Here is an 18,465-nt window from a genome sequence, read left to right on the forward strand (position 1 = left end):
AAAAAAAAAGAAGAGAAAATCGTTTTGATTGGTCATCGATGTTTATGCGTATCATTTCCTTCAAGGTTCTGCACAATTTACATGAAAATTGCTCATATAAATAAATAATCAGATTTTTTATCCACGTGTATATTAGTTTGTATGGGTTTATATACACTCGACATAGTCATATACATGCACAGTTTTTTTATATAAAAAAAATTAGGTTTCTTTCTCTGTATAGACGTGAGATTACTTGGACTATAGATGGTGATATGATGAGGTGTCTCTTTGTCACTTTTTGGATCGTTGGGCAAAGTTAGTTTTCGGTCATTTTACCACACCATCAACTCTTCTTTTTTTTCTCTTTCTAAAATTAAATTATTTAATATATAAGTCCAGTTTGATTGCGCCATTTTGACATAAAAGCCCAAATATAAAACGAGTCATTGAATATACAAAAGTCGGAGCCTATTATTAGGTGCAAAACAACTACAAGAAGGCCTTTAATGGGCTGCTATCTCTATCCTTCCTATTCGGCCTGTATAGGCCCAACTCTTCTTATTCTTCTCCCTCTTCCCAAAACCCCCAACCTCCGAGGGTTTTTCTCTGCCATTAGTCTCTCTCTCTCTCTCTCTCTCTCTCTCTCTCTCGATTGCATTCGATTTTCCGCGGAGGAGATGAAGGTTAAGGTGATTTCTCGTTCGGTTGATGAATTCACTCGAGAACGAAGTCAGGATCTTCAGGTGTTTTATTTTCAACTATTCTCAGTTTCATTTGTTAGGGTTTCAGGATCAGTTCCCCTCTCTTTTTCTCTTATTGAGCTTAACGGGTTTTCCAACTCTCATTATCATAGAGAGTTTTTCGCAACTTCGATCCCAGTCTTCGACCAATGGAGAAGGCAGTGGAATATCAGAGAGCTCTTACCGCTGCCAAATTGGACAAGGTATCGCGATTTCGCGCTGTTAAATTTAGTTTTGGTGTTACTAAATTTTGATTTTTTGTTTTTGTGCGGCTTTTAGCTCTGGTATTTTCAATGGGGTTTTGGGCAATTCTTCTAATTTGCCTCTACTTTTTTTCGCTTGTTAGATATTTGCAAGGCCGTTCATCGGGGCCATGGATGGGCATCGTGATGGAGTCTCCTGTATGGCGAAGAACCCGAATCATCTAAAGGGAATTTTCTCTGGTTCTATGGATGGAGGTAAATTTGTTAGCTCATCTCTCTCCCCGCCACACACACTCATTCTCTCTTTTTGGAACTTTTTCTGTATGTGAAGCTTGGTTAGGGCATCCTATATGGGAAGAAGCTTTTGGTAGATGATCAATTGCTAATGTTGGAAATTTGTTTAGTGATTCATGGTCGATACTTTGGTTCCTGATTGTATTAGAAGCCTTGGAGCGTAGGGTCGAAATTTAAACATTCAATCTTCTGTTTGTTTCCAGTTGGATCGTTTTCACTATTCATTATGCTAAGTTGGTTGCCTGTAAGTGTTACTGATGCTGATTCTTTTCTTTATTGCAGATATTCGCCTTTGGGATATTGCTTCAAGGTTAGTATCGTTTCAACTTGACAGGCGAATTTCCTTCATCACCTGAAGTTTATTTCAATTCTCCCATTAAAAACAAACCTAGTATGCCATTTTCAATGGAGCTAAGTTATGCTCTTTGATTATTATCTTTTGGAATTGGTAACCGGCAGGCGCACGGTTTGTCAGTTTCCTGGTCACCAAGGGGCTGTGCGTGGGCTTACAGCATCAACAGATGGTCGTGTCTTGGTATCATGTGGAACCGATAGCATGTAGGACATAATCTGATTTTTCTCTTCCAGATCAAGTTCACATTTTATGAAATTAAGATGAAATGTAACTTTCGTGCAGTGTTCGTTTATGGAATGTTCCGCTTCCTACCCTGGCGGATTCTTACGATTCATCTGAGAATTATGTTGAGGTATTTATGTTACAACTGTCCTACTTTTTGAAATCGATCTCTGTTATATAATGCTATTCCAACCTAATTACGCCTGTTATTTTTCAGCCATCTGCTGTTTACGTCTGGAAGAATGCCTTCTGGTAGGATTATTTTGTCTTCACCCAACTTCTCATGTTATCATTCTTTTGGTTTTATCCTCTCTACCGTGATCCCTAGTATAAAAATGCCAAGTAGTTTTTCAACTTGTGATTATGTATTCACTATTCAGGGTGTTGAATCTTTAGTTAATGCTATGTTTTTACTTTTTCTAGTGCCGTCGATCATCAATGGGAAGGTGAGCTTTTTGCTACTGCTGGAGCTCAAGTAGACATATGGAACCATAATAGGTACTCTGCCTTCTGCTTGAAGAAACTCATGTTCTTTTCTTCTAATTTGATCATCTCATATAGTTTCTTTTGTGGTTAGGTCCCAGCCAGTTCACAGCTTCCAGTGGGGAACAGACTCTGTAATCTCTGTACGATTTAATCCCGGAGAGTCTGATATTTTAGCAGCATCTGCTAGGTGTGTAATCTGCTTGCTTCCAACTCGTAGATGTTACTTAGCCGATTGAGCTACCTTTCTTTAACGCTACAAGAGAATTTTTTTTCCTTGTTTCAGTGACCGTAGTATAACGATTTATGATCTCCGTATGTCTTCCCCAGCAAGGAAAGTTATCATGATGGTATGGCCTTAAACTCTTTCATCCCGTTTTGTCATCTGTTTTTGTTTTTCTTTTGCAGTGGAATGGCAGTATTGGTCTGAAATTGTATCTTTTGACAGACAAAAACCAATTCAATCGCTTGGAACCCAATGGAGCCAATGAACTTCACTGCTGTAAGTGTTAGCAGTAAAGTGGAATATCCTCAGATGGTTTAAATTTCGGAAAAAATAGATAATCTGCTTACTTTTCTCATTTTATAATAAATCCTGTGATGAAAATGAACAGGCTAATGAAGATGGCAATTGCTATAGCTTTGATGGTAGAAAGTTGGATGAATCCAAGTGTGTGCACAGAGATCATGTTTCTGCCGTGTAAGAACAATTTAAGTCTGGCACCATTTCTCAACAGTATAGTATACTACCATAACATAATGCGGAACTTCTGATTTTCCAGAATGGATATTGATTTTTCGCCAACTGGCCGGGAATTTGTGACGGGTTCTTATGATCGGTCCGTGAGAATCTTCCCATACAATGGGGGACACAGTCGAGAAATCTACCATACAAAGAGGATGCAAAGGTAAAAAAAAAAACTAGCGCAAAACTTCTACCAACCTTTACTTGGTACTGATTCCTGATTATTGGTTAGTTTTGTTTGAGTTTATGTTTGCCGTTTTGATGCTTTTTTTCTTGTAGGGTATTCTGTGTCAAGTTCAGCTATGATGCTACGTATGTAATATCAGGCAGCGATGACACAAACCTGAGGCTTTGGAAGGCCAAAGCCTCCGAGCAACTCGGTGTTGTAAGAACCTCTCTCCTTGCTCTCTTGCTCATAGAAATCTATATTCTTGGGGAACAGGAGAACGGGACCTAACCTTGTAACGTGTAGTGACTGAATCTTGTGACCAAAAAGCTAAAGAAAAAACTACTTTTTTTTTTTGGGTTCTGGGGGTGTGTTTCTGCAGATTCTTCCAAGAGAACAGAAGAAGCACGAGTATCATGAGGCTCTCAAGAATCGCTACAGGCACCTCTCTGAGGTCAAGCGAATTGTGAGGTAAGGTCGAAGAAAATGTTTTCGTTTTTTTAACAAGCCAGCTGAATCTGGAATTGAATGTCTTTTTTTTTTTCTGGTATTTAAAAAAAAACAGGCACAGGCATTTGCCGAAACCAATATACAAAGCGATAGGGCTGATAAGGACAATGAACGAAGCGAAGAAGAGGAAAGAGGCGAGAAGGAAGGCACACAGCGCCCCTGGAAGCGTCGTAACCCGACCACTGCGCAAAAGAAGGATCATCAAAGAAGTCGACTGACCTTTCTCTGTCTTCTTGGCGTTTCTTGATCTCTCGTGTTGTAGTCCTCTCTCGCGGTGGTGGTGTATTACGCGATATTTTATCCTGTCTTGTACGAGGGTTCTCGCTTCTACTATGGACATTCTTTTTTCCAAGAGATTCTGTATACAGCGGATCAAATCAATGAGCATTGCATCCCGGCTCGGCTTGGAATTTTGTAAATTATTCTTGGGAAAAATTAGTAATTTATGACATAAATATCCAGTGAACATTGACCAAATGAGCACCCCATTATTATCCAAATTTGCTTTAAAAAATTGTTTCTACGTCATCAACTAAAGACGGAGACCGGGTCCATCGAGGCCATTAATCTTTTTTAAGTACAGATAACATTGTTTATCTACACATATACATACATACACACATGCGTACATACATGAATATATATACACACACACGTGTGTGAAATGGCGTGATGAGTTCGAGTATATACGAAACATTCAGGAGTGACAAAAAAAAAGGGATTGGAACAAACAAGTGTGAGCAGAAATAGGATATGATATGTGATTAGAAAATTGGATGGTATAGAGTTTGTAAACGAAAACATATATCGAGATAATTGGTCATATCTTATCTCTGTTACTTCATCGTATGCAAAATAAATACTGGTATCTGAATATTTTTTTTATAAAAAAAGCACGGCGTTTAATTAGCGTACTATCGCTTATCAGTAATTCTTCGATAAAAACTTTTGAGTAGTTTAATAAAAAAACTATATAACTTATATTCTTTCCATGTCCACTAATATAAGTTATATTGATTGTTACAGAAAACAAGTCATATAATAAAAAAATTGCGTATTATATTCCACCATGGTTTGGGGGCCATTAACATAGAACTTGACTTTATGAATATTTGTATACGATGAGGCACGAAAGAAGAATTAATTTTGTTTTAGATAACATACGCGTGTCCAGATCATCGAGTAAACTTTTAGTGTTTAAAAAAAAATATATAAACATTTTTTTATCCGATTAGTTTGTTACAGTCGGGAATTTCGTGGTACGGATGCAAATGGGTTTAAGACCTTTGGGAATTTGGGCCGGAGAGAGTCAATAGGCCCATGAATGTTTGATAGCGTCCTCCTCCCGAGGCTCAAGCAAGCAGAATCTCCCTTGTATTCCGTCGAAATCCAAACATTCCTTGACGGACGGCGTTCTGCCTCCGCCGCGGCCAGATCGATCTTCCGAGCGACGTTGGCTCGGGTCGCTTTAGATTCCGGCCGATTTTCCTCTCCATAGAAATCAGCTCGGTCAATATTTGGCGCCGCCTCTAGAAGATGCTCATTCATCCCCTCTCTCCGGTCAGTCCAATGAGCTTGAGTCTCCTTTCTGTTTTTTTTTTTATACTTTTGATTATATTTTCTCCGACTTGAATCGAATTCTGGGGATCACGAAGATCACATGTTTTGAGAGACGTTTTCGCATAGAGATTAATCAGAGAAAATGACCTGGAATCAGTCTCCAGCCGGAGACGCTTGGTTCCTAATGATCCACTGGGCATAAATCGATTCTCCAACCCTCAGGTTACTTACGTGGGCACAAATTTTGAGTAGCTTGTTGGCGCGTTCGCGAGACGGAAGAACTGGGTTCGGTTCGAACCGAGACGGCGGTAGCTACACAATGACGAAAATGGTGCCATAATGTTGTCTTTCCGACAATGTGAAGAAAAAAAAAAGAAGACCCACAAGCGTTGAAGAGGCGCGTGACGCGCGCCTTAAGAAAAGGAATTTCGGAAGCTTCGAACTTGCGCTTCGTTGAAGATCTTCTGTTTCGAGATCACTTACCATTGTCGGAGTTCGGTCGCACGTAAACCCCTTTCCTCTTGCAAATGAAATTTGATTACTATTATTCACTTTTGTTTCTCTAAGATCGAAACAATCGAAATCGGAGCTCTGAAATTTTCTGGGTCTGGGCCGAATTGTATTCGTTTCTGGAAAAGGACAGGACTTTGTGTTCGACTTCATCTTAGATATGTTTCGTGGTGATTGATTTCCGCGGGAGTCAAACCAAACTTCATTGAACAGTTATTGCAATCCCAATCCTGTGAGGTCTTCGGTTCTAGATTCCCATCTTTGGTTTGAAGGGCCCAGTGATTGATGTTTGATGATTCACTGACATCTGAGTTCTGTGGAAGTTTCAGATGATAGCTTCTGTTTTGTTGGAATCTTGGTCGTGTCACTAATGGCTTTGGTGATTGTATTCAATGTATTGCAGACATTTTAGGCGAAGAGCTTGTAATTGTACTGCCAAGATGAGTGCGAATCGAGCCAAGGATTTGGGGCTTCCATTGATGAATCTCGTTAGGTTTAGAGGAATACCAATCTTGCAGCAGCTCCATCTGGAAGAACAGCTCCTCAGAACATTCTCTGGTAATTGGTGCATCATAAACGATGGAACGAATGTCCCTACAGTTGTCATGGGAGTGTCGGGGTAAGATCAGTTGCATTACATCTCATTGTTTTTCTTCGCGTTTTCCCGCAAAAGATATTATCTTGAGATGTGGGTATGTTATTCTGCATAGGAAGCCATCTGAACTTGTTGAGCTTGGATCTGTTATACGGGACCAGGTACCGGTTATTAAAAGGTTTAGCGGAGGTGGAACTGTGATAGTTGACAAGGATACCGTGTTTGTCAGTTTGATTTGCAACAAAGATGATGTTCCTGGTGTCCAGCCTTATCCTCGTTCTGTCATGCTAAGAATACATCTCAGGAAGTGGACCTGAAAAATCTTGAGGTAACCCTCATTTGAGGGGATTGGCGGCTTCCAACTACGCGAGAACGGTTTGTGAACTCTTTTACACGTTTTCTACTTTCTATCGTTTCCTTAATGCCCCCATGGAAGGTTTTCATTTCATCTTTTTCCGTTTCCGGGAGTTTCAGATTATGTTTTTGGAGACCACAAATTCGGCGGAAATGCTCAGTCGATTACCAGAGATAGATGGATTCACCACACATCGTTTCTATGGGACTACAGTGCTGAAAACATGGCTTACCTCAAGCTGCCTTCGAAAGCGCCCCAGTACCGGTTGGTAAGGCCTCGATTTCCTTCATTCCTTTCATAAAAACGTGTTACAAATTAGACGCATAAAACGTTCTACTTGTACAGAACTTGATAATTTCTGCAAAGTTCCACTTTTTTTTTACTTCTTAATGGTGTGTAAATATATACTGCAGGAAAGAGATCACATGGATTTTGTGTGTAGAATGAAGGATTATATGGAAAGATCGGTTTTTATAGACAGAACCATTAAGGCGGTGGGCGCACATTTCACGTTGAAGCAAGTGGACATGGAAGAGATTGGTTCACATGCGGAAGGAGAATATACAGAGATGACGAGGCTCCTGACGATGCAGGAACTCGAGCAAGCAATGGAAGGCGCAAGCCAGATTGAGAGTATTGCTCATGCCAGTTAAGTTTCCCGACACACTTCTCCTAGGATTCAGTTTCTGGCATGCCTTACTTTAATTGTCACAGTTCTTTCCAAACTAGAACAGAAATTCCAAAAACATAGCAGCATTGATTACAAATAATAAAAAAACAATTATATACGCATGCTGTCATGTTGTATATGTGGATTATGTATGTGTTTATGTATGTAGCCGTCGAGCCCGTATCCAAGACTGTTTGATGATTTTGACGTGTTATAATTTCGGGGAAAGCCATAAGTAACGATATGGTAACTTTATCAGATATAACATAGTGTTTCTATGGGGCTAAAGATGTAATTTGTGTTGATTCGTAATGTATATATACAGAAAACAGAGAGAAGCTGAATAACAGTTTTCATTTTCTCCAACTACTCTCTCTCTCCAGTGACTTTCTCTCTCTTGGCGATTCATGTTTGTTTCTTCTCCGATATCGTCTGATATGGTATCAGAGCGGAATCTTGTTTTTCGCTTCGTTTTTCCTGTTCATTTTCTCTGATTTTTTCTCGTTTCATCGAGTGTTCTTCGTTAATTCTTCTTGGATCTTGAAGATTTGTTCAAGATATCTGCAACAATGGCGACGACGGATGCTGATCTTACCGATGAGGTAGATGTTCCTGTTCATAGCCATTATTATCTTGGATCTAGTGATCACACGAATGTGGTTCTTGTCTCGGATCGACTCAATGGTCCGGAAGATTACAGTTCTTGGTATCAATCCATCATGTTGGCTCTTGAAGGCCGAAATAAACTGTGTTTCATCGATGGAACTCTTCCGAAACCACCTGATAATCATCCTGATAAAAGGTTATGGTCTCGGAATAATGCTGTGGTCAAATCTTGGCTAATGCACTCTGTTTCTAAAACGATTGCTTCGAGTTTGATGTACATTCCGACTGCAAAAGGAGCTTGGGAGAATTTGGAAACAAGATTCAAGCAAAATAATGTTCCCAGGCGCTACAGTATCAAACAGCGTCTGCGTTCTCTAAATCAAGGTTCTTCCACTGTTTCTGTTTACTATACCAAATTGATGACTCTTTGGGAAGAATTGAAGGTTGTTCGTGTCAATCCTCATTGTGAATGTGGCAAGTGTTCATGTCAGTTGAATCAGAAGTGGAATGAGTTACATGAGGAAGACTTTGTGATTGAATTTCTGTTTGGGTTGAATGAGTCTTATGAAGGCATTCGTGGACAAGTCATTATGATGGATCCTTTACCGAATCTGGAAAGGACTTACAATTTAATCACGCAACATGAACAACAACGATTGATCAAGCCTTCTGTATCGAATGAAGCACATGTTTTTCAGACTATTTCAGTCCCTGAAAACGTTGTAGCAGCAACTCCTACTAACAATTTCAGACAGAAACAGAGACCATTATGCACGCATTGTGGATTGTATGGGCATACCATACACAAATGCTATAAACTTCATGGTTATCCTCCTGGATTTAAACCAACTGGCCAGAATTCAGCTCCGAGAAACTTTCAGAACAACCAAGTTCCAACACAGTCAATTCAGAGACCTCCTCAGAGTTCTGGATTTCGTCAACAGCTTCAGGCTAAAGATGTAATTGCTTCTATGCATACCACATATGTTGATAATTTCAAGGAAAAGTCACCTTCGGCAGTACCAGACTTGACTCCTGAGCAACTGCAACAGATATATACACACTTTCAAGATCAGATGAAGTTTGTTAATGCGACAATTACTGTGGATGGAGCACCAGATTCTTCTCCTCTGGTTTCTGGTATGGCTTTCATTCCCAATTTTGGAACTTGGATAGTGGATTCTGGAGCATCCACACACGTTTGTTCGAATAGGGATTTATTCTATGATCTGAAAACTGTTGCTCCAATCATGGTGACTTTGCCTAACAAACAACACATTACTATTACTCAGTCTGGAACAGTTATCATCAACCCTTATCTTACCCTATCAAACGTTCTGTTTGTACCCTCTTTTGCATTTAATCTTTTGAGTGTCTCTTCTTTACTCAAAGATAATGCTTACTCAGTGTCGTTTACATCAAATTCCTGTTGCATTCAGGTGCATACTCAGGATTGGATGATTGGGAAAGCTGATCTTCAGCAGAACCTATACATCCTCGACACTTCTTTTTTGCCCACACCTCCTATATCCTACTGTCAAGCTTTCATGGCAGATACCACTATATGGCACCAAAGACTGGGCCACCCTTCTTTCAGCAGAATAAAGACCCTCTCTCGCGAGCTATCACTTGCTAAATGTTCAGAATTGACCCACTGTCAGACTTGTCATTTAGCAAAACAGAAACATTTGCCTTTTCCTTTTAACAACCATGTATCAGATAACCCATTTGATCTACTTCATTTGGACATTTGGGGTCCTTTTTCAGTCTCATCTGTAGAAGGATTTCGATACTTTCTTACCATAGTTGATGACTGTTCTAGAGCTGTATGGATATATTTTCTGGTAAATAAAAGTGATGTGTTGACTCTATTTCCAGTCTTTGTTACCATGATTGAAACACAGTATAAGACACGAATAAAAGCTATTCGATCGGACAATGCAAATGAGTTGAAATTTGCAGATTTATGTCGAGACAGAGGAATGCTGCACTATTATTCTTGTGTAAGCACACCACAACAGAACTCTGTCGTCGAAAGGAAGCATCAACATATCTTAAATGTGGCGAGATCGTTGCTTCATCAGTCTAATCTTCCTTTAGTCTACTGGACAGACTGTATCAGAACTGCTGTCTATTTGATAAATCGAATTCCAAGTCCTTTGCTGAATCAGAAAACGCCATATGAAGTTTTGCAAGGTACCTTGCCTTCTTATTCCCATTTACGTGTGTTTGGTTGCCTGTGTTATGGTAGTACTTTGGATAAGAACAGACACAAGTTTGCAGCTAGAGCTAGATCGGCAGTATTTCTTGGATACCCTGCTGGGTATAAAGGATACAAGTTGTTGGATTTGGAATCCAATGAAATATACATTTCGAGGAATGTTCAGTTTCATGAAACCATATTTCCATTTACCAAAGACCAAAATGAACCAAGTCCTTCCTCAAACGTTATTTTCCCCTCTTCCATTTTACCTTTACCAATACCAACACCACCAGATATGCCATCTCAGCCTTATACTGATCCAAATCCACCACCTGTTCAATCAAACCAACCTTCTTTCGAACCATTACAATCAGATATATCTGAACCACAACCTACATGTCCTAGTCACTTGACCCAAAGACCCAGACGCTTGGTAAAGAGACCACATCATTTGGATGAATATCACTGCTATAATACCCAGCATTCTGTTTCTACCGAGCCATTTACAACACCCTACCCTATGTCATCTTTTCTGACATATGACCATTTATCTCCACAATATAAGCAGTACACTTTAAACCTCAATCATGAAACTGAACCTCGGAATTTTAGAGAGGCTGTCAAATCTGTTCAGTGGCAACAAGCTATGAATGAAGAACTTTCTGCCTTAATACGAAACAACACTTGGTCGATTGTTTCTTTACCTGAATCACAGAATTCAGTGGGTTGTAAGTGGGTATACAAGATTAAACGGAAAGCTGATGGCAGTATAGACAGATATAAAGCAAGATTAGTTGCAAAGGGATTCACACAACAAGAGGGTGTTGATTACATTGATACATTCTCTCCGGTTGCGAAGTTAGTGACTGTCAAGGTCTTATTGGCATTGGCAGCAACTCAAAACTGGAGTTTAACGCAGATGGACGTTACTAATGCGTTCCTTCATGGTGATCTTGAGGAAGATATATATATGAACTTGCCGCAAGGTTTCACTTTGGCTTCAAATGCAGAGCTTCCTCCGAGACCTGTTTGCAAACTTCAGAAATCTTTGTATGGCCTGAAACAAGCATCGCGACAGTGGTACCAGAAATTTTCTACAGTCTTGTTGAATGCTGGCTTTCGACAATCTCAATCAGATCATTCTTTGTTTGTAAAGAAGTCTGGTCCATCTTTCTTGGCATTGCTGGTGTATGTTGATGATATCGTCATTGCTAGCAATGATGATATTGCTGTTGAAGGTCTGAAGAAACTCTTGCAACAGAACTTCAATATCAAAGATCTCGGTCCACTAAAGTTCTTTTTAGGACTCGAGATTGCAAGGTCTGCAAAAGGAATATCAATCAGTCAACGAAAGTATTGTCTCGATTTATTGTCAGATGCTGGATATTCTGGTTGTAAGCCGATTTCAGTGCCAATGGATCCAAATAATCATTTGAGTCTGAAACAGGGCACTTTATTGACAGAACCAACAGTCTATCGAGCTCTAGTTGGAAAGCTGCTATATTTGACAATAACTAGACCTGATATTACATTCTCGGTTCACAAACTTAGTCAGTTACTATCAGCTCCGACGGATGATCACTTGAATGCCGCTTATCGCGTTCTGAGATATCTCAAGAATGATCCTGGACAAGGGCTGTTCTTTTCAGCAAAGTCTGAGCTAAAGTTGAATGCATTTGCAGACTCCGACTGGGCAACTTGCCCTGATACAAGAAAATCAGTCACAGGATATTGCATTTTCTTGGGGGACTCTCTTGTTTCGTGGAAATCGAAGAAGCAGAGCACAGTTTCGAGGAGCAGTACTGAAGCTGAGTATCGGGCAATGGCGAATGTCACGTGTGAGATTGTATGGTTGCGAAATCTTCTCCAGGATCTTTGCATTCCGCTACAGTTGCCAGCAAATTTGTTCTGTGACAACAAATCAGCATTACACTTAGCCTCCAATGCGGTTTTTCATGAAAGAACCAAGCATATCGAGCTTGATTGCCATCTAGTTCGAGAGAAAATTCGTGATGGTCTAATCAAGACACTGCATATCTCTACTGACAAACAATTGGCAGATTGTTTGACAAAAGCTCTACAACCGGCTGTTTTTCAGTCTATGTTATCTCGGTTCCAAACTTCAAGTCTATTTCTTCCTTCTCGGAATCATAGACTTGAGGGGAGTGTATCAGATATAACATAGTGTTTCTATGGGGCTAAAGATGTAATTTGTGTTGATTCGTAATGTATATATACAGAAAACAGAGAGAAGCTGAATAACAGTTTTCATTTTCTCCAACTACTCTCTCTCTCCAGTGACTTTCTCTCTCTTGGCGATTCATGTTTGTTTCTTCTCCGATATCGTCTGATAAACTTTGTACATTACTTGTGCATATGCCTTTGCAAAAGATATTTTTCTAAGATATAATGCAGAATATGCTTAACCATTTATAAATGAGAATGCTTATACAACTCGGACGAAATACACACATGCATTCAAAAAAGGTATATATATATATATATATATATATATATATATAGAGAGAGAGAGAGAGAGAGAGAGAGAGAGATGGTGATTAGTTCACGCCATTTTCAGTGAGCTTCAAAGCTTGAAGGGAAGCTTCAGTCTCAGGCTTCTTGGCGTGACGTGAGCAGAAGCCCTTCAATCTCTCAAGGGCCTCCTCCAGCATCGGAGCTTCAACTCCTATCGTTATCCTCAACCAGTTCTTCAGTCCCAGAGCCTCTCCTGCACATTTTCTTCTCTTTTAATTCACTGTCCCAATTGTGTGGAAAGCTATGGAAAGCTAGCTAATAGGAACTACTGATAAATCTACTTCGACAGAAGAATCACTGATGCGACTAAGGCTCCTACCGCATCAAAACCCGACCCCATTCGGTATGTTCTATTACCAATTAACAAGGATTACCTGGTAGAAAGACGAGGTTTTCTTCCCTAGCCAGCTTCACACAGAAGTCGGTGTCGTCCTTTATGCCCTCCAGCATTGACAGATCGAGCTTCGTCTGCAATCAAGAACGGCACAGATTCACCAGTTAATGAAGTTCCGTACACTGAAAAAATCCATGATACTTGATGATCTCATCTGAGCCAACTCATTTTTCTTTCTTGGGTAAAAAGATGGGTACCAGGAGGTAAGTGCAGGACTCGGGTTTCTTGGGGCAGACAATGCAAGGAATGTCCTTTAGCCCGTCGCACACCAAGTCCACGTTCTGTTTCAGTATGGCGCTCTTCTTCGCGAAGAACTCTTTCTTTGTGTTCTCCAGTATCTGCGGAAGTGCCACCTGCTCAAACACACATTCATACCATCATCATTGATGAATGTACAGAAAGGACGAAAAAACCAAGAAACATGCTCAAAGACAGTGAACCACATACCTGAAGCATGGTGGAAGGATCCGGAGTTATGTCCAGATGCTGCTTGATAGACTGGACGACCTGTCGGAAGAAAAATTTCCAGAGGTGAATACAGAGAGATTACTACTTGTGACAGAAGCAAGAGAAGGGGAAAAGCTAACGGACCCCAGTGGTTTTGAAAACGCCCTCGGGGTCGTTCATTGCCATCCAACCGATTCTCCAGCCAGGAACCACCCATCCCTTGGATATGGCTCCAAGGGTTATCACTGGAGCAATGGACGAAAACTTCCCCATTGGGACAAAGGGGTTGTCTCCGTATATCGTCTGATCGTACACTTCATCGGAGATCACCATTATCCCGAGCTTCCGAGCTGTCTCGGCCACCTACAGGTTCATCATCATCATCAAAACATGAGTTTTATTTATGGTTTGTCTCGGTGATTCACCGGGAAGAAACAAAATTTACCTTCTTGAGGTGATCATGAGTGTAGACATTTCCACAAGGGTTGTTGGGATTGATAATGACAATGGCGACGGTGTTTTCATCGGCAACGGCTTCCACGCCTTCGAGATCGACTTCCCAGTCCTTTTCGGGAAGAAGATCAAACTTTCGGACCTCGAGGCCGCTGTAGACGGCACGAGCATCATAGTGAGGGAAGCTCGGCCTCGGGAGCAGAATGTTGGCATTCGGCCGGGCCAGGGCTTCTATCACTATCTCTATCCCTTGGTTACATCCCACCGTCAGGAATATGTCGTCCGGTGTCACCTTTATCGGAATGTCACGGTTCACATAATCAGCCACCGCCCTGATTTTACACGTTCCAAACACACACCATTCGTCAAAAGTCTTCGACTTACGCCAAAACCGTGGAACAAGGTTACATCAAGAAACACACAGCTCGAAAACTTACGCAAACCCATAAAGAAGATGACTGAAATTAAACTACTGGCGAACTTGGATCAGATAAACTCAAAAGCATGCATGGCTTTTTGATCAAATGAGCAAAACAGAGGTCTCTAGATGATTTAAAGTTCATATCCGGGAGAAAATTCGAAGGTGAGAGGATCTCAAACTGTTCTGGGTATCGAAATCGATCAGAATTACTTCAATATCAATTCAAACGAAGTCCATCACTCACTCGATTCAAGCGAGAAGAAACGAAGCGGAGAAAGAGGAATACCTGCGGGCGGGCAGAATTCCGGCGCCGGGGCCGTAGGAGTTGGCCTTGCCGGAGCGGAGAGCTTCGACGACGGCGTCCTCGGCCTCGATGGAGGTGCGGAAGCAAGGGTAGACGGAGGGGTCGCCATGGCCGAGGGGCAGAATGGTCTTTCCGAGGTCCTTGCTGCAGTTGTCGAAGAGCATGTAGATGACCCCTCTGAGCGTCACCGTCGCCGCTTTCTTCGCCCCGTCGCCGCCTCTGAACCTCCAAACGCTGCCGCTACCGTTGGCGTTCTCCATCTGCGTCTGCGTTTTGGGATTAGCTTCTTCGTCAGTTCGAAAAGAGGGAACGAAGAGGTTGGTGTGTTGGCTCATCGCTCGCGAGTCTCTTTATGTAGCCAAATAAAATATTCGGAAAACTCAAATTCAATTCAAAGGTAAGAGAAGACGGCGGTGTTCGCAAGTTATTTTTGGGAACCTTCGGCCTTATGGGGAATTGCTCTTGACTCTGAAAGAGAGAGAGTTACTTATAAAAACGTGAGAATCTCAATATGGGTGACACCTAATTCTAAAAATAACACGTCGGACTCTGTATTTATTCACCATAGTACATTTTAAAAAAAATAGTTTATATATAATATGATTCGGAATTTCGGATTTTATAATTTGTGAATATTGTAGTTGGTAATTTAAGATATCGATTATTTTAAGGAATTGAAAATGGACCATAGAGGAGGAATCAAGTAGCTAGCTGGGTAGGTGGATGCCCTCCTCCACAAAAATCACGTGCCGAAACATAAAATGTCTTATATATATACAAGAGTTGGGCCCAAATATCCATTAGGCCCATTAGTATGAGCCCATCACGATCCGCTATTGAAGCTCCCATAATATATTTTGATTTAAACTTGGTAGTTGTTTTAAAGGAAATGAACATTATTTACATCCGATGATTGACAATAAGTTTCTTGCAAATGATAAAATATGGATCACAACTTCAGATCTCCATCATATAAAAATAAAGGTCCACTTTCATAAACAAAAATTCAAGTGCAAATTATGAAAACCCATTAGACTACAAATCGTCATATAACTGATAAAATTTGTTTCTTTGTAATATCAATGGAGTTAGTTCACCAATCACCATCCCTCTTAACAAAGAGCATATTATCACTCAAATGACTAGCCCATATATTATTAACTCATGGAATATTTGAGACTATTTCTTTCAATGCGGTACAATTAATATGATAATGAGTAGATATACCTACACACATCAAAGTAACAAATATAACCTATTTATTTGTATTATGAAAACACATCAAATTACCTACGAATAAAATATTTCTTTAAGTTTGATTACCGTACCAACTCTAAAAACTTCGAAATTATTGAAACACGGTGAAGAACGATCGCGTATTCAAGAGAAGTTTTTCTGTATTAAGTGAATGTAAAGGAGTGTGAGATAAGAAAAATGTGTGTGAATGCTTATTTTTCTTTTCTATTTTTTTTTGTGTATTGTTGAGCCAATCCAATAACACTCTTTTTATATTAGAAAATATCGCAATAATGACAAAATTAATGAGAATTAGTATTAGATTTGATTTTCTAATTAACTTTGATTTGATTCGGTTCATAATATTGATCAGTACTAAATATTTGATTTTCTACAAATTTGATTGTGATTTGATTTTTTTATATCGATCAATAATAAAGACTCAATTTTTCTATCATTTATAAGGTTTTATTGAATATTTCACAGATCGAATTTTTTACGAACTATACCCGTTTTGAGTTTGATTGTCCAAACCCACCAATATAATCATGCACATATCATTCATTTTATTTTTAGTAAGAGGCACACAACACTCGGGGCAATCGATATCGATCGATGTAATTTAGGGTTGATGAATGCACCCATTTAAATATATATTATATATGCTTGTAGAAGGACAAATTGACCGGAATGTCTTTTGTAAACCAACCCTTCGTTGGCCTTTTATGCTGATTTGGTCACCAACCTCAATAATATTTTTTATTTCTAAATCTGCAATAAAAAAAAATTACTTTAAAAGTTAACAAAATACAAAAGGAAGAAAATTATATTAAAAAAATGAGTTGGAGAAGACTAACAAGCTAATAGAGATATATGACATAATTCACAATTTAATTTGTTTTAATTGATTTTATATCTACAATTTATTCCAATCATTTCCAATAAAGTTCAACTCTCCTAATCTATATTTATCTACTCATTTCAGCAAATACAACTCGATATTATTTAATTAAAATTGAAATGGAAAGGAGAGGGTTAAAAGGAGAGAAACAAAAGTATGGGGAAAGAAGAGGAAAAATGGTAAAAAAGAGGGGGTAGAGAGAGTAACCGAGAGCAGTCCATGGCGACGGAAACGGGGAAGCTAAGATGAAGAGAGCACATGGAGGGAAGGTCTGAGATGGAGCTCCCGAGGAACGGCAGATGCTGAGCTCTCCCCATTATCTCTATGCATTCACACACTCTCTCCACGTTATTCCCCTTTTCCTGCATTTTTTTTTTTAAAAATTAAAGAAAAAACATTTTCCTTTTCCTTTTTTTTTTGGTCTAGAAATCGACGCTTTGACTTCTCAAAAAAAAAAAAAAAAAAAAAAAACCCCGACTTCCGTGGCCTTGGCGAGCTTGTTCAGGCGCTTTACTCCTCCGCAACACTCCGGCGACGGTCGCCGGAATATTCCCTCTACGAAACCCATGCACGGTGCGAAGTTTTCAAACACTTCCTCACACAAATAATTCATTTCCACCTGATTGGATGCCGACACCATTGTTGCCATCGCCACGAGCCAAGTGATGATCGTACGAGGCATGCCGTCTTAAGCAGAAGAAGAAGAAATATTAGGGTTTTGATTAATGAGGCATAATCCGTCTCTTAATGATAATTAATTATATAGGTGGATCCCTCATTATGATATCTGTTTAGTTTCAAGAACACGTAGTCCTCGTGCTTCCGCTTCCTTCTGTTTCGGATCGTGATTATTTATATGATGGGCTCATGCAGTTTCCGTACACAGCTTATTTTCTCGCTCTTGTCTCTCTCTTAATTCCATTGTTTGTTGACGTAGTAAAATATAATAAATATGGGCTGTATCATTGTGCATAATCCGGCCCGTGAAAGCCTTAGGCCCATATCATGTATTTGTACGGGCTTATATAAATATAATTGGGCCCAAGGCCCAAAGGATGCGAAACTTGCAGTTTTTGAATTATTGGCGTTCCCTCGCTTCCTTGCTCCTCCTCCCCGTAGATTTGGTTTCTCCACTGTTTCTGAACTGAAACTGTGTCGCCGCGAAATTGGAAATGGCCTTTGGCTTCATAGACTCCGATGCTGCAGACGATCCGCTCTTTCCTTGGCTACTGTAATTTCTCCTGTTCCTCTCTATCCATCTATTATTTTCTCAAGGTTTTTGGAAAAGCCTGTGCTGGTTTTTGGGAGGTTTGGCATTCCACTGATGTTTTCTCCTCAAAATGTGGAAAACGTCCATAGTTTCTTATGATTTGGATTTGTTTTCTTAGGAAAATAAGGAAAGCGATGGAGGATATCTACTCCGGTAATGATTCCAGTAAAGATCTGGACGCCTTGCTGTATGAATGTATCTCCACTTTCAAGCACGATGCTCGCTACCAAAACGACGTCAGATTCCTTAAGATCTGGTTCCTCTACGTAATTCTCCAACCTTACTACTGCCCCCCCCCCCCCCCC

General features: G+C 40.0%; 4 protein-coding genes and 1 long non-coding RNA gene across 6 annotated transcripts in view; 3 read left to right on the forward strand and 2 right to left on the reverse strand.

Moving 5' to 3' along the window:
* Positions 1-570: 570 nt before the first annotated feature.
* On the forward strand, positions 571-4,122 carry LOC104804051 (DDB1- and CUL4-associated factor 13). Its single transcript, XM_010528202.2, has 16 exons — positions 571-725; positions 836-925; positions 1,069-1,180; positions 1,502-1,529; positions 1,679-1,777; positions 1,857-1,926; positions 2,014-2,048; positions 2,220-2,294; positions 2,374-2,469; positions 2,566-2,629; positions 2,728-2,781; positions 2,894-2,979; positions 3,062-3,187; positions 3,304-3,409; positions 3,573-3,661; positions 3,756-4,122. The coding sequence occupies exons 1-16, from the start codon at positions 660-662 to the stop codon at positions 3,916-3,918; spliced, it is 1,359 nt and encodes a 452-aa protein (XP_010526504.1). The 5' UTR covers positions 571-659; the 3' UTR covers positions 3,919-4,122.
* Positions 4,123-5,060: 938 nt separating this feature from the next.
* Positions 5,061-6,652, forward strand: LOC104804053. Of its 2 annotated transcripts, XR_002023770.1 has the most exons (4): positions 5,061-5,260; positions 6,174-6,389; positions 6,481-6,526; positions 6,595-6,652. It is a non-coding gene; the product is annotated as an uncharacterized LOC104804053 (long non-coding RNA). The 2 variants fall into 2 exon arrangements; XR_002023769.1 differs by lacking the exon at positions 6,481-6,526 and having other exon boundaries at positions 6,527-6,646.
* Positions 6,653-12,609: 5,957 nt separating this feature from the next.
* Positions 12,610-15,230, reverse strand: LOC104804052 (S-alkyl-thiohydroximate lyase SUR1-like). The gene is made up of 7 exons (XM_010528203.2): positions 14,736-15,230; positions 14,021-14,360; positions 13,720-13,938; positions 13,576-13,635; positions 13,326-13,481; positions 13,109-13,202; positions 12,610-12,927 (listed from the first exon to the last, which is right to left on the reverse strand). Exons 1-7 carry the CDS (start codon positions 15,086-15,088, stop codon positions 12,758-12,760), a joined length of 1,392 nt encoding a protein of 463 aa, XP_010526505.1. The 5' UTR covers positions 15,089-15,230; the 3' UTR covers positions 12,610-12,757.
* Positions 15,231-16,524: 1,294 nt separating this feature from the next.
* LOC104804054 (protein ARABIDOPSIS THALIANA ANTHER 7) lies at positions 16,525-17,688 on the reverse strand. Its single transcript, XM_010528205.2, has 3 exons — positions 17,363-17,688; positions 17,098-17,252; positions 16,525-16,760 (listed from the first exon to the last, which is right to left on the reverse strand). The coding sequence occupies exons 1-3, from the start codon at positions 17,570-17,572 to the stop codon at positions 16,736-16,738; spliced, it is 390 nt and encodes a 129-aa protein (XP_010526507.1). The 5' UTR covers positions 17,573-17,688; the 3' UTR covers positions 16,525-16,735.
* A 302-nt stretch (positions 17,689-17,990) lies between these two features.
* Positions 17,991-18,465, forward strand: part of LOC104804055 (mitotic checkpoint serine/threonine-protein kinase BUB1) — a 3,755-nt gene continuing 3,280 nt past the window's right edge. Inside the window, exons 1-2 of the mRNA XM_010528206.2 lie at positions 17,991-18,121; positions 18,279-18,426. Coding sequence (XP_010526508.1) covers positions 18,063-18,121; positions 18,279-18,426 — 207 coding nt within the window. The 5' untranslated portion in view covers positions 17,991-18,062. The remainder of the gene's footprint in view (positions 18,122-18,278; positions 18,427-18,465) is intronic.

This window comes from Tarenaya hassleriana, unplaced genomic scaffold (assembly GCF_000463585.1).
Source record: "Tarenaya hassleriana unplaced genomic scaffold, ASM46358v1 Cleome9, whole genome shotgun sequence".
NCBI classification, from domain to species: Eukaryota; Viridiplantae; Streptophyta; class Magnoliopsida; order Brassicales; family Cleomaceae; genus Tarenaya; species Tarenaya hassleriana.